Source organism: Macaca thibetana, chromosome 2 (genome assembly GCF_024542745.1).
Source record: "Macaca thibetana thibetana isolate TM-01 chromosome 2, ASM2454274v1, whole genome shotgun sequence".
NCBI classification, from domain to species: domain Eukaryota; kingdom Metazoa; phylum Chordata; class Mammalia; order Primates; family Cercopithecidae; genus Macaca; species Macaca thibetana.
The window spans coordinates 162,212,793-162,240,102 of NC_065579.1; the positions used below are offsets into that span (position 1 = coordinate 162,212,793).

At 35.3% G+C, this 27,310-nt stretch overlaps 1 protein-coding gene across 12 annotated transcripts in view; it reads left to right on the forward strand.

The window, feature by feature from the left end:
• SLC9C1 (solute carrier family 9 member C1) overlaps positions 1-27,310 on the forward strand; it is a 138,632-nt gene that overhangs the window by 76,074 nt on the left and 35,248 nt on the right. For 9 of the 12 annotated variants that reach the window (XM_050778861.1, XM_050778864.1, XM_050778867.1 and 6 more), the window contains 7 exons: positions 7,715-7,900; positions 9,723-9,872; positions 11,368-11,419; positions 12,659-12,807; positions 23,782-23,907; positions 25,394-25,492; positions 26,331-26,501. In XM_050778861.1, the coding sequence (XP_050634818.1) occupies positions 7,715-7,900; positions 9,723-9,872; positions 11,368-11,419; positions 12,659-12,807; positions 23,782-23,907; positions 25,394-25,492; positions 26,331-26,501 (933 nt within the window). The remainder of the gene's footprint in view (positions 1-7,714; positions 7,901-9,722; positions 9,873-11,367; positions 11,420-12,658; positions 12,808-23,781; positions 23,908-25,393; positions 25,493-26,330; positions 26,502-27,310) is intronic. The other 3 variants (XM_050778863.1, XM_050778866.1, XM_050778871.1) reach the window with 3 other exon arrangements.

Consider the following 27,310-nt stretch of genomic DNA (forward strand, 5'->3'; position numbering starts at 1 on the left):
CAGGTTTGTTACATATGTACACATGTGCCATGTTGGTTTGCTGCATCCATTAACTTGTCATTTGCATTAGGTATTTCTCCTAATGCTATCCCTCCCCCATTCCCCCACCCCACAACAGGCCCTGGTGTGTGATGTTCCCCACCCTGTGTCCAGGTGTTCTCATTGTTCAATTCCCACCTATGAGTGAGAACATGCAGTGTTTGGTTTTCTGTCCTTGTGATACTTTGCTGAGAATGATGGTTTCCAGTTTCATCCAAGTCCCGGCAAAGGACATGAACTCATCCTTTTTTATGGCTGCAGAGTATTCCATGGTATATATGTGCCACATTTTCTTAATCCAGTCTATCACTCATGGACATTTGAGTTGGTTCCAAGTCTTTGCTATTGTGAATAGTGCCACAGTAAACATATGTGTGCATGTGCCTTTATAGTAGCATGATTTATAATCCTTTGGGTATATACCCAGTAATGGGATTGCTGGGTCAAATGGTATTTCTAGTTCTAGATCCTTGAGGAATTGCACTGTCTTCCACAATGGTTGAACTAGTTTACACTCCCACCAACAGTGTAAAAGTGTTCCTATTTCTCCACATCCTCTACAGCATCTGTTGTTTCCTTTTTAATGATTGCCATTCTAACTGGTGTGAGATGGTATCTCATTGTGGTTTTGATTTGCATTTCTCTGATGACCAGTGATGAAGAGCATTTTTTCATGTGTCCATTGGCTGCACAAATGTCTTCTTTTGAGAAGTGTCTGTTCATATCCTTTTGAGAAGTATCTGTTCATATCCACTTTTTGATGGGGTTGCCTTTTTTTTTTTTTTTAATCTGTTTAAGTTCTTTGTAGATTCTGGAGATTAGCCCTTTGTCAGATGGGTAGATTGCAAACATTTTCTCCCATTCTGTAGGTTGCCTGTTCACTCTGATGGTAGTTTCTTTTGCCATGCAGAAGCTCTTTAGTTTAATTACATCCCTTTTGTCTGCTTTGGCTTTTGTTGCCATTGCTTTTGTGTTTTAGTCATGAAGTCCTTGTCCATGCTTACGTCCCGAAGGATATTGCCTAGGTTTTCTTCTAGAGTTTTTATGGTTTTAGGTCTAACATTTAAGTCTTAATCCATCTGGAATTAATTTTTGCATAAGGTGGAAGGAAGGGATCCAGTTTCGGCTTTCTGCATATGGCTAGCCAGTTTCCCCAGCACCACTTATTAAATAGGGAATCCTTTCTCTGTTTCTTATTTTTGTTAGGTTTGTCAAAGATCAGATGGTTGTAGATGTGTAGTGTTATTTCTGAGGCCTCTGTTCTGTTCCATTGGTCTATCTCTCTGTTTTGGTATGAGTACCATGCTGTTTTGGTTACTGTAGCCTTGTAGTATACTTTGAAGTCAGGTAGCATGATGCCTCCAGCGCTGTTCTTTTTGCTTAGGATTGTGCTGGCAACGCAGGTGCTTTTTTGGTTCCATATGAACTTTAAAGTAGTTTTTTCCAATTCTGTGAAGAAAGTCATTGGCAGCTTGATGCAGATGGCATTGAATCAATAAATTACCTTAGGCAGTATGGCCATTTTCATGATATTGATTCTTCCTATCCATGAGCATGGAGTGTTCTTCCATTTGTTTGTGTCCTCCTTTATCTCGTTGAGCAGTGGTTTGTAGTTCTCCTTGAAGAGGTCCTTCACATCCCTTGTAAGTTGGATTCCCAGGTATTTTATTCTCTTTGTAGCAATTGTGAATGCGAGTTCACTCATGATTTGGCTCTCTGTTTGTCTGTTCTTGGTGTATAGGAATGCTTGTGATTTTTGCACATTGATTTTGTATCCTGAGACTTTGCTGAAGTTGCTTATCAGCTTAAGGAGATTTTGGGCTGAGATGATGGGGTTTTCTAAATATACAATCATGTTATCTGCAAACGGGGACAATTTGAGTTCCTCTTTTCCTAATTGAATACCCTTTATTTCTTTCTCTGCCTGATTGCCTTGGCCAGAACTTCCCACACTATGTTGAATAGGAGTGCTGAGAGAGGGCATCCCTGTCTTGTGCCAGTTTTCAAAGGAAATATTTCCAGTTTTCGTCCATTCAGTATGATATTGGCTGTGGGTTTGTTATAAGTAGCTCTTATTATTTTGAGATACATTCCATCAATAACTAGTTTATTGAGAGTTTTTAGCATGAAGGGCTGTTGAATTTTGTCAAAGGCCTTTTCTGCATCTACTGAGATAATCATGCGGTTTTTGTCATTGGTTCTGTTTATGTGATGGATTATGTTTACTGATTTGCATATGTTGAACCAGTCATGCATCCAGGGATGAAGCTGACTTGATCATGGTGGATAAGCTTTTTGATGTGCTGCTGGATTTGGTTTGCCAGTATTTTATTGAGGATTTTTGCATCGATGTTGATAAGGGATATTAGTCTAAAATTCTCCTTTTTTGTGGTGTCTCTACCAGGCTTTGTTGTCAGTATGATGCTGGCCTCATAAAATGAGTTAGGGAGGATTCCCTCTTTTTCTGTCGATTGGAATAGTTTCAGAAGGAATGGTCCAGCTTCTCTTTGTACCTCTGGCAGAATTCGGCTGTGAATCTCTCTTGTCCTGGACTTTCTTTGGTTGGTAGGCTATTGATTATTGCCTAAATTTCAGAGCCTGTTATTGCTCTATTCAGAGATTCAGCTTCTTCCTAGTTTAGTCTTGGGAGGGTGTATGTGTCCGGGAATTTATTCATTTCTTCTAGATTTTCTAGTTTACTTGCATAGAGATGTTTATAGTATTCTCTGATGGTAGTTTGTATTTCTGTGGGATCGGTGGTGATATCCCCTTTATCATTTTTTATTGCGTCTGTTTGATTCTTCTCTCTTTTATTTATTAGTCTTGTTAGTAGTCTATCAATTTTGTTGATCTTTTCAAAAAACCAGCTCCTGGATTCATTGATTTTTTTTGAAGGGTTTTTTGTTCTCTATCTCCTTCAGTTCCGCTCTGATCTTAGTTATTTCTTGCCTTCTGCTAACTTTTGAATGTGTTTGCTCTTGCTTCTCTGGTTCTTTTAATTGTGATGTTAGGCTGTTGATTTTAGATCTTTCCTGCCTTCTCTTGTGATCATTTAGTACTAAAAATTTCCCTCTACACACTGCTATAAATGTGTCCCAGAGATTCTGGTACGTTGTGTCTTTGTTCTCATTAGTTTCAAAGAACATCTTTATTTCTGCCTTCATTTCCTTATTTACCCAGTAGTCATTCAGGAGCCGGTTGTTCAGTTTCCATGTAGTTGTGCGTTTCTGAGTGAGTTTCTTAATCCTGAGTTCTAATTTGATTGCACTGTGGTCTGAGAGACAGTTTGCTGTGATTTCTGTTCTTTTACATTTGCTGAGGAGTGCTTTACTTCCAACTATGTGGTCAATTTTGGAATAAGTGTGATGTGGTGCTGAGAAGAATGTATATTCTGTTGATTTGGGGTGGGGAGTTCTGTAGATGTTTATTAGGTCTGCTTGGTGCAGAGCTGAGTTCAAGTCCTGTATATCCTTATTAATCTTCTGTCTCATTGATCTGTCTAATATTGACAGTGGGGTGTTAAAGTCTCCCATTATTATTGAGTGGGAGTCTAAATCTCTTCGTAGGTCTCTAAGGACTTGCTTTATGAATCTGGGTGCTCCTGTATTGGGTGCATATATATTTAGGATAGTTAACTCTTCTTGTTGAATTGATCCCTTTACCATTATGTAATGGCCCTCTTTGTCTCTTCTGATCTTTCTTGGTTTAAAGTCTGTTTTATCAGAGACTAGAATTGCAACTCCTGCCTTTTTTTTTTTTTTTTTTGCTTTCCATTTGTTTGGTAAATCTTCCTCCATTGCTGTATTTTGAGCCTATGTGTGTCTCTGCACATGAGATGGGTCTCCTGAATACAGTACACTGATGAGTTTTGACTCTTTATCCAATTTGCCAGTCTCTGTCTTTTAATTGGATCATTTAGTCCATTTACCTTTAAGGTTAATATTGTTATGTGTGAATTTGATCCTGTCATTATGATGTTAGCTGGTTATTTTGCCCATTAGTTGATGCAGTTTCTTCCTAGCATCGATGGTCTTTACAATTTGGCTTGTTTTTGCAGTAGCTGGTACCAGTTGTTCCTTTCCATGTTTAGTGCTTCCTTCAGGAGCTCTTGTAAGGCAGGCCTGGTGGTGACAAAATCTCTCAGCATTTTGCTTGTCTGTAAAGGATTTTATTTCTCCTTCACTTATGAAGCTTAGTTTGGCTGGATATGAAATTCTGGGTTTAAAATTCTTTTCTTTAAGAATGTTGAATATTGGTCCCCACTCTCTTCTGACTTGTAGAGTTTCTGCTGAGAGATCCACTGTTATTCTGATGGGCTTCCCTTTGTGGGTAACCTGACCTTTCTCTCTAGCTGCCCTTTACATTTTTTCCTTCATTTCAACCTTGGTGAATCTGAAAATTATATGTCTTGGGGTTGCTCTTCTTGAAAAGTATCTTTGTGGTGTTCTCTGTATTTCCTGAATTTGAATGTTGGCCTACCTCGCTAGGTTGGGGAAGTTCTCCTGTATAATATCCTGCAGATTGTTTTCCAACTTGGTTCCATTCTCCCTGTCACTTTCAGGTACACCAATCAAATGTAGATTTGGTCTTTTCACATAGTCCCATATTTCTTGGAGGCTTTGTTTGTTTCTTTTTACTCTTTTTTTCTCTAAGCTTCTTTTCTCGCTTTATTTCATTAATTTGATCTTCAATCACTGATACCCTTTTTTCCACTTGATCAAATCAGCTACTGGAGCTTTTGCATGTGTCACATAGTTCTTGTGCCATGGTTTTCAGCTTCATCAGGTCATTTAAGATCTTCTCTACAGTGTTTATTCTAGTTAGCTATTCATCTAATCTTTTTTCAAGGTTTTTACCTTCCTTGCAATGCGTTCAAACATGCTCCTTTAGCTTGGAGAAGTTTGTTATTACTGACCTGCTGAAGCCTACTTCTGTCAACTTGTGAAAGTCATTCTCCATCCAGCTTTGTTCCATTGCTGGCAAGGAGCTGCGATCCTTTGGAGGAGAAGAGATGCTCTGGTTTTTAGAATTTTCAGCCTTTCAGCTCTGGTTTCTCACCATCTCTGTGGTTTTATCTACCTTTGGTCTTTGATGTTGGTGACCTACAGATGGGGTTTTGGTGTGGATGTCCTTTTTGTTGATGTTGATACTATTCCTTTCTGTTTGTTAGTTTTCCTTCTAACAGTCAGGTCCCTCAGCTGCAAGTCTGTTGGAGTTTGCTGGAGGCCCACTCCAGACCCTGTTTGCCTGGGTATCACCAGCGGAGGCTGCAGAACAGCAAATATTGCAGAGCAGCAAATAGTGCTGCCTGATCCTTCCTCTGGAAGCTTCATCCCAGAGGGGCACCCACTTGTATGAGGTGTCAGTCAGCCCTTACTGGGAGGTGTCTCCCAGTTAGGCTATATGGGGTTCAGGGACCCACTTGAGGAGGCAGTTTGTCTATTCTTAGAGCTCAAACACCATGCTGGGAGAACCACTGCTCTCTTCAGAGCTGTCAGACTGGGATATTTAAGTCTGCAAAAGTTTCTGCTGCCTTTTGTTCAGCTATGCCCTGCCCCCAGAGGTGGAGTCAACAGAGTCAGCAGGCCTTGCAGAATTGCAGTGGGCTCCACCCAGTTGGAGCTTCCCAGGCTGCTTTGTTCACCTACTCAAGCCTCAGCAAAGGCGGACCCCTCCCCTCCACCTACCATGTTGCTGCCTCGCATGTCAATCTCAGACCGCTGCACTAACAGTGAGCAAGATTCTCTGGGCATGGGACCCACCGAGCCAAGCGTGGGATATAATCTCTTGGTGTGCCGTTCGCTAAGACCATTGGAAAAGCACAGTATTTAGGTGGGAGTGTCCCGTTTTTCCAGGTACAGTCTGTCACGGCTTCCCTTGGCTAGGAAAGGGAAATCCCCTGATCCCTTGCGCTTCCCAGGTGAGGTAATGCCCTGCCCTGCTTTGGCTTGCCCTCTGTGGGCTGCACCCACTGTCCAACCAGTCCCAGTGAGATGAACCAGGTGCCTCAGTTGGAAATGCAGAAATCTCTCATCTTCTGCATCAATCACACTGGGAGTGTAGACCAGAGCTGTTATTCAGTCTTCTTGTAATGAACCCCCTCAAATAATTATTTTTAAGAAGAAAGATGTTATTACATTAAACCACTATAAACACCACAGTTGTGACTATTGGTCACAATTCTGTAAAATTTAAAAATTATTTGTTCCAGTATTATAAATTTAGCAGATCAATTAATCATTAGATAACAGTTAAGTGAGATAAAATATGCAGGTACAGATACTGGATCTAAAATATTCACATTAACTTTAACTAATCCAAATTTCACTTTAACTAATAAAATGAACTCCTTCCATATTTGTATTCTACTAAAAATGTCATATTTAACTAGAAACCTACTTTAACTATCTTCAGTTGGCATTCAGCTAGCCCTGGACAAAATTGCCAGAAAATCTTTTTCAATTGTGGATTCAAGGCAATGAAATCTTTGTTTCCAGAATTCAGACTAAGTTATGGTACTAATGCCTGCAAATTAATATAGGGAACACAGGGAAAGGGAAGGAACTATATATTCTAACTTGATTTTATGCCTAGCAGTAGGAGATTTGTAAGTGCTTCCATTTTATTATTTTCTTTTGAGTTGCTTCTAAAAAGTCACCCTTTTTAGGGATCCTTAAAGAATGTTGTCTGAATCAAGAAATATTCTAGTTGTCGTTGCTGGATCTCTAGATGTGTGAAGGAGAAAATAGGAAACAAACAAACAAACAAACAAAGTAATATGCTTTTTTTAAAAACGGCAAAAACAATTTCTCAACTGGCAACTATCTGATTTGAAAGACTGTCAAATTAGTGGACCTATTTAGAATTATCCTAATAAGCTATTCTACCTCCAAGGTAGGAATACATGATTATGGAGTAAAACATACACATAGAAAATATGTATTTATCTCAATGTTTATGTGTTGATGAAACCTTATGTTAGCTCTGCAAATATATTCACTGAGATAAAGAAAAGGGTTGGTGGAATTGCTAAGGTAATTCTGACAAAATATTTACTTCTACTTAGATCTTCTTAGGAATTTTTTTGAGAAATTAAAAATAACTTATTCTGCATTATCCCAGAATGAAATTACACAAGTAAATTTAGTGAAGAGAGCATAATCTTTTAATAAATACATTTTTAAATCTTGAACTACTTTAATAAAAACTTTGCCCACATGTATCACAACAAATGTAAACTAATTTTTCTTGACTACTCAAGATCATCATTTTGTATATAAATTATAAAATAATAAAAAATGGACACAACCCCCAGGATTTTTATGGCATTTAGGGCAATTTGTTTTAAATTTAAAAACCCTGGCATACTATATTTTTGTCTGAATTTGCCTTTCCATTGTTGCTACTTTTTACTAGTGTCGTTATATAAATCTGTTTGTTTTCATTATACCTGTCCTTTAAACCCAATCCTAAATTAATAGTCCTAGGAGTATTCCTTTACTACAGGATAAATTTGATGAACTTGTTTGTTTGTTTGATTTTGGTTTCCTGAGGATATTTCATACATGTGGAGTAGATAAGAGAAAAGCCTAACATGATGTTTAAATTATTGTGGAAAATGGTGTAGTAAAAGCAGAAACAAACATGATAATGTAATTTCCTTTTAAATCAACAGATAGCAGCAATGAGGAAGGACTTTTTTTCACATACCTGGAACCTATTCGAGTTAGCAATTACATTAACTGGCATATTATATGCAATACTTACTGAAATAGAAGCCATTAAGTATATTTTTGCTGTGACTGAAGTAATAGTCTTTATAAAACTTGTTCAATTTATTCGTGTACTACGCATTTTCAAGGTAAAGAACCAGTCAATCATGCAGTTTCCAATTCCTACTGATTGTTTCATAAAACATAGAGTAAAATCAGTTTACTAGTTTTATGGTTACCACTTTCTGTTGGGTTAATGTTTATATTTTAAATTTTAGCTCCCTTTGACAAATTAAGTTTTATAACATTTCATATTATAAACATCCAAATTATATTAGGAATTCGTTGAGCATATGAAAGTATAGAAATACTCATCACAACTTTTCCTTTAAATAGACAGCACATGAGAAATTCTATATTAATGTAAGTATAAGTTAACCTCCAAGTAATGTTTATTTTTATAGAAACTTGGGGAATAAAAGATGGAAGTTAACAAAACAACCATGCAAACTATTTATAGGGAGAAAGAAAATAGCCTACATTTGAACAAATCAAGAAAAAAATACATATAGTATTATAGAAATATGGTTTCAAAAATAACCTTTGATTGTCTAGTAACATGTTTCTATAACAAATATTATGGGTAGTTATTTTCTGTGTGATTATTTCAATGACATGAAACTCACTCCTTCACAAATAAGTATATATATGAACGTAGATATACTCTATCTTTCCTATCTTTTTCACTATTCATACACAAGCAAGATACATACATATATAAGCACTGTGAGAAATACAGTTAAATAAAACATAGTTCATATGGAGATAAAATTAATAGAATCTTTACATTTAGATCTTTCTTACACATGTAAGGAATAATTTAAAACATTTTTGCTACTGAGAGGCATAAATCAACTAGGTCAAAGAGTACACAACCAGTAGCCCGCTTTTTCAGTATTCTAAGGGACCATAAGTAGTGCTAGAGTGCAATTTACCTGAGGAAGGCAAGTCTAGTGTATTCCACTGATAAATTAATTCTTTCTGATAGGAAGGTGTACAGAGCCTAACAAATAGTTCAGATGAAGAAACTGATAAACCACCTAAGAAAAGTTTGTTGATATATTCAAAAAACTCTGAACTATGGTCTTATGTTAAATCACAGGCCCTTGGAATATGAAGATGAATTAGATATTGTCTCTTCCCCTGGAAAGCTTATTGTAGAAGAGAAATCACAAGTAATCTAGATATTGGAATGTTATATGGTAGGATAAGTACAAAACAGGAGTATGCACAGAATGAGAAAAGACTTCCTTTATTAGATGATACTTGAGCTGAATCTTGAAAGATGAGTATAAACCCTTTGGGGATTAGTGGCAGGTAGTTGCAGGGTAGAGTATGGAGGTTGTGGAACATAGATAGAAAAACAAAGGGATCAATGAACCCTGCAGAAGCTAGGGGACTGCACGATGGTAGCTTATAACCTGGAGACTTCAACCCTCAGCAAAGAAACACGGAGAAGAGAAGTTAATTTTGGGGTCTAACAGGCAGTATGGTTGTGATGGTTTCTCACCTGACCAGACCATCTAGTAGGAGGTGTTATAGGAGATTTAGCATGCAAAAATGGCAGTAATTTACTCATTTTATGACCTAAGCACAGAAGATTAATTGCATTGTTTTCCAAGAATTTAAACCAGTTGAAAATAGCATCCAATTCTCTATAAGGAAAATAAGTGAAGAATAAAGTCATAAATTTCACATAGGTACTCCCAAATTATTAGTTATAGGGAAATAGCTATAGTGATGAAGTTATAAAGATGCCACTAAAAAAACAACGAAGAACCTTGGCAGGTTATTGTAGTTATCTTTGAGAAATAATAATTTCTTATTATTAACTATTTTGATTAAACTAATCAACATATCATAAAATGATATTTGTGCAATTTATATTAATGGCAGTCCTGTTTAATTCAGCTCATAGCACCGAAGGTGCTGCAAATAATAGATAAAAGAGTGAGTCAACAGAAGACCTTTTGGTATGGAATATTAAAAGGATATGTCCAAGGCGAAGCAGACGTAATGACTATAATTGATCAGATTACAAGTTCTAAACAGATTAAACAGGTAAGAAAACCTTAAAAACTAAGAAAAGACTTCACTCAGCCCTCAGTTGCCCTCATCCATCATTTTTTTCTGTTCATATATGCAGATATCTTTGACTCCTGGTTTTCTAATTAATTTCTTTAAAAACTTAAACTAGGTTACATGTGAATTACTCAAATGCCTCCTTCTGAAATGACCTGTACCGTATTAGCGAGTTACAAGGCTAGTATAAAGCACCTTTCTGTCTTTGTGGAGGCTATCACGAAATCCATGTGCAGTGGTTAGCTTTCTCCCAATGCAAGCTCTAAGATCTGTCAGGCTATGGGCGTGTAAAATAGGAAGTACTGGAAGGTGAGAAGTGAAGGCAGGGTGGAGAAAACAGGGCTTCCTCATAATGCCCAAAAGCTTCTTTAATCTCTCTCTATCCTTCTTTTCTACACATTAAACAGTAAAGGAAATAAAAACAAGTGATTCAGCAAATAGAAAGAAGTAAAGAAAATAATAATTAAAATAGAGGGAAACCTAGTTTGATTTTGTCATTATGCAGATGAGAAAAAAGGAGGCCAAGAGAGGTTAAATGATTGTGCCCAAAGTTCCATAGTGAGTAAGCAGCAAAGGTAATTCTAAGGCCTAAATTCCAGATATTATTTTTACTTTCTAGATTGAGACAGATTAACACTGATATGTGCCCATGAGTTTGTCAGCTACATGGAATTCAATACTTACTTTACTTTTCAAGACGATTTAAAACATTTCAATGCTATATTTTATGTGCCCAAAAGTTTGTCATTGAGAAATTGAACATTCAATATGTGGTAGAACACAAAAAGTAGTATCTTCCTCTCTTCACCTCCTGCAACTTTAAAACTATTTTCTTATGTTTTTTATTACCTTTCCTAACCACTGATATTTAGCACTTGAATTTGGAGATACACAGGAGAAAACATGAAAAGACTTGAGTCCCTAAAATATTGTTTTATTATCCCTAATTTCTACTTTGATTCACCTTGGCCAAAACTTCCAGTCTCTTAAGATTGAAAGCCATCCTGGAATCGCAAATTTGGGGGCTCTCATAAAGCTGCATGGGGAAGTACCTACCTATGTTCATAAAACATAGACTAAAATCAGTTTACTAGTTTTACGTCTACAATTTTCTGTTGGGCTAATGTTTGTATTTTAAATTTTAGCTCCTTTTGACAAATTAAATTTTATAACATTTCATATTACAAACATCCAAATTATATTCGGAATTAATACCATGCCTGCACTTTTCAGAATTATGACTCGCCTTCAGATGTCTCAAAATTGGGCTAGGTTATACCTCTTATCTTCTCTATCACTGTAGCTGAAGCAAAAAGTGCTGTAACACAAAATTCAATTCAAACCCCTGAAAACGTCTTCATCATACTTTTCTTAAAACTATTAACTTAGGTTTAAAGTCCATCAGTTGCAAATGTAAGGACATTTTGTAACAGTCTGTTTTTCCAATGGGGATAACATTTCTTTTGTTCCTTAGATATTATTAAAGCGAGTGATAAGGAATATGAAACATGCTACGAAAGAGCTAGGTAAGTAGCTCTCATCCCATTTAGCATGACCATCTCCTATCATCACCACTTCAGAAAATCAATGGTTTTCATAACTCGAGCTAATCTTTGAGGAAACTTACTCACTAATAATACTGAAGTAACTTCAACAATTAATGCAATCTTATTTTCTAGTTGAGATGGAAATAGTGTAATAGCTCTTCACACTTTCTCTCTCTGCTTCATACAACAATGAAGGCCTTTTGATTTCTCTTTAGACAAGTTGCCATGCTATGATTATGTATGCCATTATAGTCTTATAAATTCCATTTTTTTCCAAACCAGAAATACATGTACCTTCCTGAGTGACACAAGAAAAGAAGTTACGTTTTTCCTCTACTTGCTACAAGCTGCCATTTAAGGATTTAGGTCTTAAATGAGTTGAAATTAGAATATAATCCTGCAGAATCCTATTATATCTGCTGGGAGGCCCAGTGCCAAACATGGCAATAGCCTATTCTCTGAGTCATGCCAAGTCATGCTCCTGGCACAGGACAAATCTTGAGAGTGGCACAGTCACAACCCTACAGTATAATGTTCATGTATAGGAGGACAAGAAAATTGTATACCATGTGGTGAGCTACAAAAGGACACAGCAAACCTGGAGATGAGGTCATTTGAGAGATCTTCTATGACAGATAGTTACCAAGCCAGATAAGAGGTTATGATCAAGGAAAAGCCCAAATGTAGACTCTAAGATGAAGTTTTCAGAGACTTCAGGAATCTAGATGAAATGGGCAGAAGAGCATAGATGTATGAGTCATCTAGATGCACTGGCAGGTTGAGTGGACAATGGCCTAAGATGAGTGAAAGGAAGTAATCAGAAGCCGTATTTAATCACATAATCTGTAGTTAAAAATTCGGATTCATACAGATTAAGAAAATGAGTCATGAACTCCAGACATATAGGCCTAAGCAGCTTCCCAGTGTCCACTGCAGGTGCAGGTAGAAAAGTATACCTGTTAATGCTAGAAACGAGGCTACGCATCCTTCTCCATGGACTTAGGCACAAGTATGAGTGCTGCCAAGAAAACTTCCAGCAGAACTCTGGCACTACTAGTGAATTATGATTGATCATAATGGCCCCTTCAGGAAGAGATATATTTCTCTATGTTCCCACTGTATTCCATGGGTTTAGAGCAGAAACATTAGCTTATTGTCCACATAAAACATTTAAAATAATGTTCTTATTTAATCTAAAAATAGTTTGTTATTTTTTAGGCTACTTAGAGTATGATCACCCAGAAATTGCTGTCACTGTGAAAACAAAGGAGGAAATTAATGTTATGCTCAATATGGCTAGAGAAATTCTTAAGGCTTTCGGCTTGAAAGGAATTATTCATAAAATTGAAAGTGCCCAAATTAGTAAGGTAAGGCAAAATATTTTCAAAGCAAATATATTTACTTCATATGTAATCATTCATGACCTTGACCTTCAAGGTTACATTTGACTTCTAATACAGGCCATTTCTAAGACAGGAAAATCTCACTTAAAATAATTGTCTAAAGACAAACTCCTACGATAGACAGTTTCCTTTCTGCAGCCCAGGTGGTTAGCCTCTCTTTTTATTTTTGCTACAGTAACAGACTACCTCTTTCTCTGCTTTGCTGCCAAACCAAAAGTCTGATGAATCTATTCTTCATCCTAGATTACAGTGGGTATTATTATGTTTGGGGAATTATCTGTGACACTGAAATAACATTTTTCGTGTAAAACATGATTTGTGAGAACACTCAATTGTAGGGTTAGTGTTGACTATATTTCTTTTCTAAGTTACATAAATGGTACTATGACATATAAAGGATAGAAAGAATCCCAATTCATTCTGTAAGTACAAACTTGACACCAAAATTGGATATAATATAAGAAAAAAAGCATAAAGCTGTTATACTTGTAAATATACATTCAAAATTTGTTGGCATGATAGCAGTGAACTGAATTGGGTAGCATATTAAATGTGTAATATACTTTATCTTGGTAGGTTTTATCTCCCCAAACAACTGTGCAACTCACATATTAAAAGATGAAGAAGAAAAACCATTTGATAAAATTTAACCCTCATTAAGAATGTTAATAAAAATCTTAGAAGACTAATAGTAGAAGGAACTTCCTTAACTTGATAAATAGGATCTATTAGAATTTTGTATCAAACTTTGTGTTAGATAGCAAAACATTAAGAGCATTCTTATTAAAGTTAGGAACAAAAGAAGAATGACAAGTGACATTCCAAGCATTGAATAACTATGCTGGAGGTCTTATCCAAGTCAAGAAAAAAAGAAAAAAATTGAGAGATGAAAATTTTGGAAAGAGGAGAAAACTGCTATTATTTGTTGACTGATTAATTTAAAATCTTAAGGAATTAACTTAAAAGCAATAGGATTAATAAAATAATTCAGTAGTGTCCGGAAATAAGAGTAATATATAAAATTATTCTCCAATGGAAACATTTAGAAAAATATTATTATATTTACAATTACAATTAGAAACTCTAAATTCTTATCTATGAACCTAACATAAAATACATAACACCTATGTGGCAAGAACCAAAAACTTCCAACTGAATACATGTTTCTGTAGAGTAGAGATTAACAGTCATTTTCTATAAAGGAAAACATAGTAAATATTTTATATTATGTGGGCTGTATGGTTCCTACTACTGCTACTAAATTCTGCAATTGTAATACCAAAACAACTACACACAACATGTAAATAAATAGGCATGGCTGTGTTCCCCCGCCAAAAAAAATAATCCTGTTTACAAAAGCAGGTATTAAGCAGGAGCAGGCCTACAGGCAGTAGTTGCAACCCATATTGTAGAGAATCAATATCTAAGGCATGAATCATCCATAAAATAATCAGTTAATTTAATAAAACTTAATTAAAATTCACACCATGTTAGGGAGCTTAAGGATTTTCCTTGTACAATTTATTGCTCAGAAAGTAGTTTTTAACAAAACAGTAAGAATTGAGAGAATTCTAGGAAGAAAACAGAGTTGGAAGTTTCAGAAATCTGTCTCTCCTTTTAGACAACAATTGCACTGGCAAAAACTGTCTGATGTAACTATTTTGGAAATCTGAATTCTATGAAGGTTTGCAACTTTCAGGGGAAGGCTTGGATGATAAATTTTGGTTAATTTCTGTCATATTTATCTCTTAGCACAGTAATAGCTACTTCTCACCCCTCAGCACCATGGCAGGCAGCTATGCGTGTGTCCTTGGAGCAACTTACAGCTTGCAAGAGCCAGATTGGCAACAAAAGACTCTGTTCTCTAAATATCTTGCATCTGTACTCTGATGATTGATTACTGCTTCTAATCAGAGGAAAAGGCAAAGAGGTGGAAACCATTGTGGTTGCACCTCCTCACATTATTGTAATCCCTCCCACTCTGGCTAAAGTGACTTCCAAAGGATTTAAAAGGCCAACACTCCCCATTTCAGGGAAAAGATCAGCAGAAGATTCCCACCGGCCCCCAATGCCATTGCAAGCACCTGCAGTCCTCCCTACAGAAGTATTGCACAGTCTTTCCAAAACCTGAACACTGTTTGGGGAGCTGCTGGGAATTTATGAAGCTGCTTTGCTCCAGATTAGGATCATAAGGTGTGCACCCCCCACTCCCTATCTATCCACTGTGAGCCAAACTGCTGCACCATTGCACCATCTTGACACCAGAGCCATTTGTGGAGTGCACCCTGCTCATGGGACCAGTTGCTATTGCACCCCTCCAGCCCTGGAGCTGTCTCTTCATTCCACCAAGGCCACATGAATGACTGAATGCCACAAACGCAGTTGCGTGAAACTGGGGCCTAGGATCAGCTGTGGCTCTGGTCCCGCACAGAAGGAAAACCAACCCCCACCACCCATAATTCCAGCCAGAGAAACAGTCTTGCAGCCCCATTCAGGGCAAAACCTCTGTTGAAATGGCCTAACCACTGTGTCTCTCCTGCAACCAGGAGAGGCCCCCAAGCCAGCAAGTAGATAACACACCCCCAGGCTGGCAGAGCAACTACAAGTGATCCAGCCCCCAAGTTAGTTGGCATGTCATGTACATGCATGTGCCCCCAACTTGAGAGGCAGTCTGGCAAGTTTATACCTGGCAAAGTCATGGCACTACCACCACACACTCTCATAGCTTAGGCCACTGAAACACTTGCAAAATGCACTAGTATGGATTCCAGTTGGAGCAAAGTACATGGAGACTACACTACTGCATACATCTAGATCCAAAGCCAATGCCTTATACCCAACCAACACCCCAAGACCTACTCATGCCAATGAGTCTTTCCCTACAAAACCTATTTCATAAAATTCAAAGAGGCAATTGTTCTGCCAGATGCATAGAAATTAGTGTAGTGACACATCAAACATGAAAAAGCAAGGAAATATGATACTTCCAGGAGAGCACAATAACTCTCTAGTAACAGATATGCAAAATACCAGAAAGAATTTTAAAATAATCATGTTAAGAAAACAGTAGGATACAAGAGAATACAGATGGACAATACACCAAATCAGAAAAACAATTCATGATTCAAGTGAGAAGTTTAACAAAGAACAAAACAGAAATTCTAGAGCTGAGGAATTCAATCAATGAAATAAAAAAATACAATTGAGAGTTTCAGCAAAGACTAAACCAAGCAGAAAAAATAATTTCTGAACTTGAAGACAGGTCTTCTGAAATAACTCAGGCAGACCAAAAAGAAAGAAAAAAACAAAAACAAAGAAAGAAGAGACATAATAAAAGGTAGACACCACCCAATTGTCCATTAATAGATGAATGGATGAGCAAAATGTGGTATATACATACAATGGAATTTTATTTAACCTTAAAAAGATAAATCCTGATACATACTACAGTATAGATGAATCTTGATGACTTGTGCTAATTGAAACAAGCCAGTCACAAAAAGACAAATACTATGTGATTCCATTTATATAAGGTGTTCAGAGAATGAAAAGATAGAGAAATAGTGGAATGGTATTGTCAGGGGCTGGGAAAGTTGAAATGGGGAATTATTGTTTAATGGGTATAAAGTTTCAGTTGTGCAAGATGAAAAGAATTCTGGAGATGGATGGTGGTGACGGTTAAGCAACAGTATGAATGTACTTAATACCACTAAAATGAAGGGAGCCTTAGTCATTTAAAATAATTAAAATAATAAATTTTTATGTTATGTGTATTTTACCACAGTAAAAAAAAATGGGAAAAAAACAGTGAGAGGGATGTTTGCTCTACTAAATATTGTGACATGCTATAAATCCATAATAACCAAATAGTGAAAAATTAGAACAGAATAAAAAAATTCAAGGAAACAGACTTGAGTCCAATAGCAAACATAAATACACATGGTAGTCTAATATATAATATTAAGTGACATTGCATATTAGGAAGAAATGATAGATTATTCAACAAATAATTCTGAGATATTTGAAATTCATATGAAAAATATAACATTAGATCCATACCTCACACCATATAGAAAGAAAAACTTCCAGATGCAATAATGAGTTAAAATTGCCAAACTCCTCCAAAAAAGCAAAGAAGGAATACTTCCAAGCCCATTTTATGAGGCTATCATTATTCTGCTATCAAAGCCAGATAAGGGCACTGCAAGAAAATTATAGACCAATATTTCTGATGAACATACATGCAAATATTCTTAACAAAATATTAACAAACTGAATTCAAAAATACATTGAAAGAATCATTCACCACAATTGATCAAGTGGGATTTATTTCTGAGATGCAAGGACTGTTTGACATACACAAATCGATAAATGTGATATACCACATTAACAAAATTAAGGATAAAATAATATGATTGTCTCAATTGATATAGAAAAGGCATTTGACAAAATTAAGCATCCTATCATGATAAAATAGATTAGGCATAGAGAGAATGTATCTCAACACAATAAAGGCCAAATATGATAAAGCCATTGCTCACATTATCCTCAATGAGGAAAAGTTGAAAGATCAGAAAGAGGAAAAAAAAGTCCACTCTCCCCATTTGTTTTCAACATAGTACTGAAAGTCCTAACCATGGCAATTAGGCATGAGAAGAAATAAAAAGCATCCTCATAGGAAAGAAAGAAGTGAAACTGTCTCCATTTTCTGATGACATGATCTCTTATAGAGAAAACCATCAAAAATTTGTTAGAACTAATAATTGAATTTAGTAAAGTTGTAGGATACAAAGTCAACTATACAAATGTTATAATGAAATACAAAATATATCTATATTCTTGATGTGAGAAAAGCTTTTCTAACCCACTTACAAAGCCATATATATGTGTATATATATAAGTTTTAAAAAAGTAAAAATTACTGCATAAAATTTAAAACTTCATATATTGAAATTTATTAAAATGAGGTTAAAAGCAAAGCATGGAAAATAACATTTGTAACACGTATTACACACAAAGTACTGATAGCAATAATTCCTAAAAAGTTTATAGAAATCAATTTTAAAAGGGCAAAAAATCCTGGAGAAAGTGAAAAAAGGATATGAAAAAGTATTTCACAGATATATAAACAAAATTTACAATTAATGTTTGAAAAGATATTTGACATCCCTAATAATCAAAGAATAGAAGTATTTTCTTTAATAAATAGAAACTAGAGAAATAGAAACTAAAGATACCAACTTTTTTGCCAATTAAATCAACAGTGATGGGCAAAACCTGTTATTGTTCAATGCTAATTAGGTTATGAGAAAATAGACATAAATATGGTAGACTAAAATGTAAGTCAGCACAACCATTCTGGAGGGCAATTTAAAAAATTCAATGGCCCTTCATGCTAAAAACTCTCAATAAACTAGGTATTGATGGAATGTATCTCAAAATAATAAGAGCTATTTATGACAAACCCACAGCCAATATCATACTGAATGGGCAAAAACTGGAAGCATTCCCTTTGAAAACTGGCACAAGACAGGATGCCCTCTCTTAGCACTGCTATTCAACATAGTGTTGGAAGTTCTGGCCAGGGCAATCAGGCAAGAAAAAGAAATAGAGGGTATTCGATTGGGAAAAGAGGAAGTCAAATTGTCTCTGTTTGCAGATGACATGATTGTATATTTAGAAAACCCCATCGTCTCAGCCCAAAATCTCCTTAAGCTGATAAGCAACTTCAGCAAAGTCTCAGGATACAAAATCAATGTGCAAAAATCACAAGAATTCCTATGCACCAATAACAGACAAACAGAGAGCCAAATCATGGGAGAACTCCCATTCACAATTGCTACAAAGAGAATAAAATATTTAGGAATCCAACTTACAAGGGATGTGAAGGACCTCTTCAAGGAGAACTACAAACCACTGCTCAACGAAATAAAAGATGACATAAACAAATGGAAGAACATTGCATGCTCATGGATAGAACGAATCAATATCATGAAAATGGCCACACTGCCCAAGGTAATTAATAGATTCAATGCCATCCCCATCAAGCTGCCAATGAGTTTCTTCACAGAATTGGAAAAAACTACTGTAAAGTCCATATGGAACTAAAAAAGAGCCCGCATTGCTAAGACAATCCTAAGCCAAAATAACAAAGCTGGAGGCATCACTCTACCTGACTTCAAACTATACCGCAAGGCTATAATAACCAAAACAGCATGGTACTGGTACCAAAACAGAGAGATAGACCAATGGAACAGAACGGAGGCCTCAGAAATAACACTACACATGTACAACCATCTGATCTTTGACAAATCTGACAAAAACAAGAAATGGAGAAAGGATTCCCTATTTAATAAATGGTTTTGGGAAAACTGGCTAGCCATACGTAGAAAGCTGAAACTGGATCCCTTCCTTACACCTTATACAAAAATTAATTCAAGATGGCTTAAAGACTTAAATGTTAGACCTAAAACCATACAAACCTTAGAAGAAAACCTAGGCAATACCATTCGGGACATAGGCATGGGCGAGGACTTCATGACTAAAACACCAAAAGCAATGGCAACAAAAGCCAAAATAGACAGATGAGATCTAATTAAACTAAAGAGCTTCTGCACAGCAAAAGAAACTACCATCAGAGTGAACAAGCAACCTACAGAATGGAAGAAAATTTTTGCAATCTACCCATCTGACAAAGGGCTAATCTCCAGAATCTACAAAGAACTCAAACAAATTTATACAAGAAAAAACAAAGAACCCCATCAAAAAGTGGGCAAAGGATATGAACAGACACTTCTCAAAAGAAGACATTTATGCAGGCAACAGATACATGAAAAAATGCTCATCATCACTGGTCATCAGAGAAATGCAAATCAAAACCACAATGAGATACCATCTCACACCAGTTACAATGACCATAATTAAAAAGTCAGGAAACAACAGATGCTAGAGAGGATGTGGAGAAACAGCAACACTTTTACACTGTTGGTGGAAGTGTAAACTAGCTCAACCATTGTGGAAGACAGTGTGGTGATTCCTTAGGGATCTAGAATTAGAAATATCATTTGACCCAGCAATCCCATTACTGGGTATATACCCAAAGGAGTATAAATTATGCTACTATAAAGACACATGCACACGTATGTGTATTGCAGCACTATTCACAATAGCAAAGACTTGGAACCAACCCACATTTCCATCAGTGATAGACTGGATTAAGAAAATATGGCACATATACACCATGGAATACTATGCAGCCATAAAAAAGGATGTTCGTGTCCTTTGCAGGGATATGGATGAAGCTGGAAACCATCATTCTCAGCAAACTATCACAAGGACAGAAAACCTAACACCGCTTGTTCTCACTCATAGGTGGGAATTGAACAATGAGATCACTTGGACACAGGGCAAGGAACATCACACACCAGGGCCTGTCGTGGGGTGGGGGACTGGGGGAGGGATAGCATTAGGAGATATACCTAATGTAAATGATAAGTTAATGGGTGCAGCAAACCAGCGTGGCACATGTATACCTATGTAACAAAACTGCACATTGTGCACATGTAACCTAGAACTTAAAGTATAATAATAAAAGAAAATTAAAACTTTAAAAATGCATACCTTTGAACCAGTAATTACACCTGTAGGAATCTACAGTTATTCAAGAATAAGCAAATATATGCGTTCAAACATATATTATAAACAGTCTATATGTCCATCAAGTTGGAGATGGTTATATAAACTGTAGTATGACCATGCAAGTGTGGTATAGCCATGCAAGTGCAACATGTATGTAAATATATGCTTACATGTAATGTAAATAAACATGTAAATAGATATGGAAACATATATGTAAACATAAATAACATTATATGTAAATAAGCAAGAATTTTAAATATCTATACATACTGATACAAAAAATTCACCAAGATACACTATTAGTAGGAAAAAATAGCCTGTAAAATTATAAGATTATATATATATAAGATGGTCATTTTAGATTTTTAAAAATTTCTGTAGATACATATATCTATGTAATACATTTAACAAATCTAGACAAATATATACAAAACTTTTCATATTGCCCCACGTGGAAGAAGAAATGAGAAGGAAAGAAGGGAAATGAAGGGAGCCTTAGCTATTTATTTTATTTATATTTTCATCGTGCTTGAAACTTTTACTTGAAAGTGTTCTTATATATGACTTATATAATTAGTAAACTAATTTTTAAAAAAAATTCTGACTGGTTTCTCAAGTCCTCCGGTTGCCACAAGTTTTTTTGAAAGCAACCAGAATAGAATCCTGAAGACACAGTCTTGCTTGATCTTCTATTGGTTACATCATTAACACACAAAGCCTGTGTGCCTTGTACAAATTGAAACAAACTCACCACATTCAATGAACTCACCACATTCAATGAAGGTTATTTTTAGTTTAACGCTTATTATACAGAGTAATGGTCCAGTCTGTAATTTCATTTGACCATGGTGAGAAGACCTGTGAAAAGCAGTATCTCCACTGAAGAAGAAACATAAACACCAGATAAAAACTTACACAAGTTCATGGTAAAATAACAGAAGGGAGAATAGTGAAGGATTAAAATAAATCTTTACCCACTTGATTCTCACAGCAACCTATGATGTGGATACTATTGTTGTTGAGAGAAAAAAACAGAAGCACAGAGAGATTAAATAACTTGCACCAAGGTCAGATAGCTAGTAAGTATGGAGACGTTATTTTAATCCAGGCATTCTGATCCCAGAACCCAGGCTCTTAAACATAACACTATAAAAAGCCCAAAATAGAAAGAGATGTGTGTAGCCTTTTGAGCTTAGAAAGCAGAGTCAATATACCTGATTATTCTGCAAGATAAACTTTGCAGAAAATAGAAACAATGAACAGAAGCAATGCCATTTAGAATGCCTTATATAACAATGCTAGGTTGAAGTTAGCATTTTTTCTGTATGAATAATCAATGGATCCAGCATAATTTATGAAAAAGACCATCCTACTGCATTGCACTGTGCCTTTGTCATTATTTAAGCGACTATGTAGGTGTGGATAAGTTTCTGGACTCTTTTTCTGTTCCACTGTATTATTTAACTATCATTAAACCAAATCATATTGTCTTGATTACTGAAACTTGTTAAGTTTTCACATATGATTGTGTGTGTCTTCCAGCTTTGTTATTTTCTTCAAGACTATTTTGACTGGTTTTGACATTTTGCATTTTCAAATAAATTTTAAAGGCAACTTGGAAATTTCTACTAAGTTGGCCTACTGAAATTTCCATTGAGATTCCATTAATCTTGTATATCAATCTAGAGAGAATTGATAACTTTGTGATATTGACTTGATCTACTCACATGATATATCTTCACTTAATTAGGTTTTAATTTTGTTTTAATTGTTTTTTTTTTTCTGTCTAGAGTTCTTATACCATTAAATTCATAAATCTGAACCTTTGTCTTATACCATACACAAAAAATCAATTCCAGATAAATTATATACATAACTGTTAAAGGTAAAACAATAAACTTCTAGAAGGTAACATAAGAGAATTTTCATGATATTGGCATAGGCAAAGATTTCTTAAATAGAATACCAAATTGGATTTAAATAACATTAAAATTAAGAATTTTTCTTCATTAAAAAATTAAGAGAGCTAAAAGACAGTCCACAAAAAGGTAGAGGATACTTGCAAGACATATATTTCCAATGAAGAACTCATATCCAGAATATACAAATCAATAAGAACAAAACAGAAAGTTCATTTTTTAATGGGCAAAAGATTTGAAAGTGCACTGTGCAGTGGAAGCTATTTAAATGGCTAATACACATAAGAAAAGGTGCTAAATATCATTGTCGTAAGCTTGATGCAAATTAAAACCCAAATGAAATACCAATACACAACCACCAGCATACCATTTTTTTTTAAACTGACAATACCAAGTGTAGACAACAGTGTGGAACAACTGGAACATTAGAGTAGAAGTGTAAATTGATGTAAGTGCTTTGAAAAAATATTTGGCAGTACCTATTAAAATTGAACATATGCATACTTTATGATCCAGCAATCAGATTAGATAACCATAAACTTAACAGAAATATGTACACCTGTACACTATATTCGTAGCAGCGTTACTCATAGAAACCCCAACTGAAGCAATCTAAATGTCAATCAACAGTAGATAAATAAAGCTGTGGTATCCATACAACCTAATACTATACAACAATGAAAATAAAGTGAATAAATTTTTGCTTTCTGCAGCGCCATAGATGAATCTCAGAAACATAATGTTGAGCAAATGAAATCAGACACAAGTACATTCTTTCATTTCATGTCAATAAAGCCGAAAACCCCAGAGAAAGCTAAACAACGATGATAGAAGTATAGAGGTTATCTTTGGATAGAAGTAATGATTAGAGGAGAACATAAAGGAGGATTCTAGGGTGAAGCAAATGTTTTATTAATCTAGGTGTTGGTTACACAGATGTTTTTACTTTGTAATATTCTTTGAGTGAACATTTACGACTTTTACACTTTTTTTCACATCTGCTATACTTCAGTAAAATGGTTTACTTTAAGAGAAGCTTATCTGTGACTTCACAATAATGATCATAGGGAAAACTACCTAACAGGTACTATACTTATCACTAGGGTAACAAAATAATCTGTAAACAAAACCCCCATGACATGCAATTTACCCATGTAACAAATCTGCACGTGTCATCTGAACCTAAAATAAAAGTTGGAAAGAAATAAAAATAATGATACAGAAAGATAGAATCATGATATAAGGAGAGGCTGGAAATGTTCATGGAAGAAGAAAAATGTCAAATGATCAAGAATAGGAAATAGTACAAAGACCTATCTGCCTTAAACATTCTGAGAACAGCAGTTTGGCTCATCCCTTTTCTTAAATTTTATGGTTTTAGTTAATCATGGCCAAAAAGAAAGAGATGCTTGAGTCTAAATCTATTATCAGACCTCTTACTGTTGAAGAAGTCCTATATCATATTCAGTGGCTAGATAAAAACCAAGACCATATAAACTTCATTCAGGTAACATTTTTATTTCCTATTAATAATATTTTTAATGTACTAACAAATAATATCTTTAAAAATAAGAATTTAACCATGATACTGCCTAGTTTAATATTCTCTAAATGTTCCTTATTGCCAATAGGATAAAATCAAAATCGTTTTGAATAATATGCAAAATCTTTCTACAATCTGTTTCCTGCCTACTTCTCCACCTTCGTCTTCTGTTTTCCATTGTCACATACCCTCTATTCTCTATTTATACTGAACCAATCAAGGTGTTCCATGCACATTACATGTTTTTCTAATTCCGTTCATCTGTGGGTGCTATTTACTTTTCTTAAAATGCCGTTGTATTTCACTTTTTTTTTTTTTTCAAACTTTTCCTGCTTATTTCTTTTCTGGAAACATCCCCACCAGAGTACTCAGAGAAGTAGGCTTTGGGGCCAAATGCCCCACCAATAGAAGACCATCCTGTGAACTATATTGTTTTCAGAGGACCAATATTGCTGCCATTGTACCCAATGTGTACCTTTATTATAGCATTAAGTACATTACATTACAATTATCTTTAGGCCTCTCTCCTACTACATTTTTTATCTCATCTATCTTTTGAATACCCAGCCCCTAGCACTTTGCATAATGCATATTGGATGCTCAGTTAAGTGCTTGTGGAATGAACAAATAAATGGATCTAACTTGTTCTAATGTTCTTTTACATATATCTATTCAATGTCAAAAGACCAATTAAATTTTTCTACCTGATTAAAACATTTTGAATAAATGAATATTTTATTTACCTGATCAGTTGTTTAGAGCAGGAGTATGTATGACATATGCATGCCATTAGCCTACATCTGTTCCCATAACTTTTCATCCAGATGAAAGATTTTTATCCCCTAATTACATTCTCATTCCTAAAGTATTTCTTTTCTAATCCATGTATAAATACCCTATCTAAAATTGCATATATTCATAAAGATCCACCTTCCTCTTTACTCTTCATAATTTCTATTTTCTCTTACAAACTTATTACTAATATATTTCAGATATTATCAAATGATAGTAATTTTTTAAATGTAAAAACTTTTTTAAAAAATGCAAATTTTAGGCCAGGTGCGGTGGCTCACGCCTGTAATCCAAGCACTTTGGGAGGCCGATGTGGGCGGAAAACCTGAGGTCAGGGGTCTGAGACCAGTGTGGCCAATGTGGTGAAACCCCATATCTACTAAAAATGCAAAAATTAGCTGGGCATGGTGGTGGGCACCTGTAATCCCAGCTACTCAGGAGGCTGAGGTAGGATCATTGGTTCAAGCAATTCTCCTTGCCTGGAACCCAGGAGAGGGAGGTTGCAGTGAGCCGAGATCGTGCCACTGTACTCCAGTATGGGTGACAGAGCGAGACTCCATCTCAAAAATAACAATAATAATAAAAAATGCAAATTTTAACATTCCCAACCACTCCTAAAATGTTGTTTATAGCTTATATATTTGGTGGTATCTTTTAGGAAAAAGCCAAAGTTGTAACATTTGATTGTGGAAATGGTATATTTGAAGAAGGTGATGAGCCCCAAGGAATCTATATCATTATTTCAGGCATGGTAAAGGTAAGACAGAGGTTTTTGTTTAGTTTTGTTTTTTGTTTTGAGACAGAGTTTCTCTCTTGTTGCCCAAGCTGGAGTGCAATGGCGTGATCTTGGCTTACTGCAGCCTCTACCTCCTGCCTCAGCCTCCCAAGTAGCTGGGACTACAGGCATGCACAACCACACCCTGCTAATTTTTTGTATTTTTAGTAGAAATGGGGTTTCACCACGTTAGCCAGGCTGATCTCGAACTCCTGACCTCAGATGATCTGCCCGCCTCAGCCTCCCAAAGTACTGGGATTACAGGTGTGAGCCACCGCGCCTGACTGGGCAGAATTATTTATAAATGCACTTGTGATCATAAGTTTTTTAAGAAAACTTTATGAAATTGATAATTAGTAGCTTTCCAGGTTAAGAACTGCACAGTTTCTTTTTTAGGACAATGACTACCATCTAATGATAAATTTTCATGTACAGACACAATGGATAACACTATTCATCATTTTAAAGACATACTTTCTCACAAATAACAGGAAACTTTCAAAATAATTCTTTTATGATGGAAAATTATGATATAAATTGTTATTCAACTTTGTTGATCTGAGTTAGAGATTTAGCCATTCTAAATGGCTATAGATTAACTGAGTAGGAGGAATCAGAAAGATCAGAGTATTTAAGAATGCTTTGTGTCTAAATCATTGCTAATTTAATAATTTTACTTAAAAAGAAATAAAATATTTATTCTCAAGACAATATGTAAATATTAGAATTGTTCAAACCAAAGTGGAAAAAGCCATAAATTAGTTTTGGTGATACAAGTTAACTGGCATATGTATTTTTCTCTTTCTTTGTTCCTGAACAGCTTGAAAGATCAAAGCCAGGTTTGGGGATTGATCAAATGGTGGAGTCAAAGGAGAAAGATTTTCTGATAATTGACACAGACTATATGCTCAGTGGAGAAATAATAGGAGAGATAAACTGCTTAACTAATGAACCTATGAAATATTCTGCCACCTGCGAAACTGTAGTAGAGGTCAGAAAAACTTCATCTGTGACTTTTGTTGTGTTTTGTTAAATATCTAATACCAGATTTAAGGTTATTTTAGTATTTAGTATAAGTTTACAGTGTAGTTGATAATTTATTTTTAAAAACTAGGAATAATAAAGGAACAAAACTTGTTGAATTAAAAAGCCCTGGCAAAATAGCTTATGAATGTTAACCATAAAGAAAGAAGAATTTATCCAGAAAAACCAGCTACATAAGCTCTTTCATGGGGAAATTGGCTGGCATATGTTAATTGTCAATACCACAATTTGAAAGAGGAGAAAGGGGATAAAGACGGGGCTGGAATCTATTAATATAAAAGTTGGGCAAACTATATGGAAGTTTCCCTACACATGATTGAGAAAAACATCCTCACAGTACCAAGGGCTCCCACTGGCTTAATTTGAACTCAAAAAGAATAATGACTGTAAATAATTAAACTCCATAAATATGTGAAAATCCATACATTGATAATTATGCTAATTTTTTAAATTTTTACTGAGGTTGCTAGGATATCATTTTATTACTCTGAAAATGGATTTTTTAAGAGAAAAAAGTAAACATTTATCTTGCCTTTCTTCTATGAACTCTTTCAAAGTAGCTTTTTAAATGAGGAAAAATTTTACGTAGAATTTCAACTAATAAACACAGAATGAGAGAATCAGAAAATCTCCATTGTGACATCGCTAATAATAGATCTAGGAAACAACCTTCAGTTGATGCTAAAACTACTGAGTGAATGTTAATAGAAAACTTTGTAATGAAGGAAATACTACCTAAGGACATTGGTCAATATT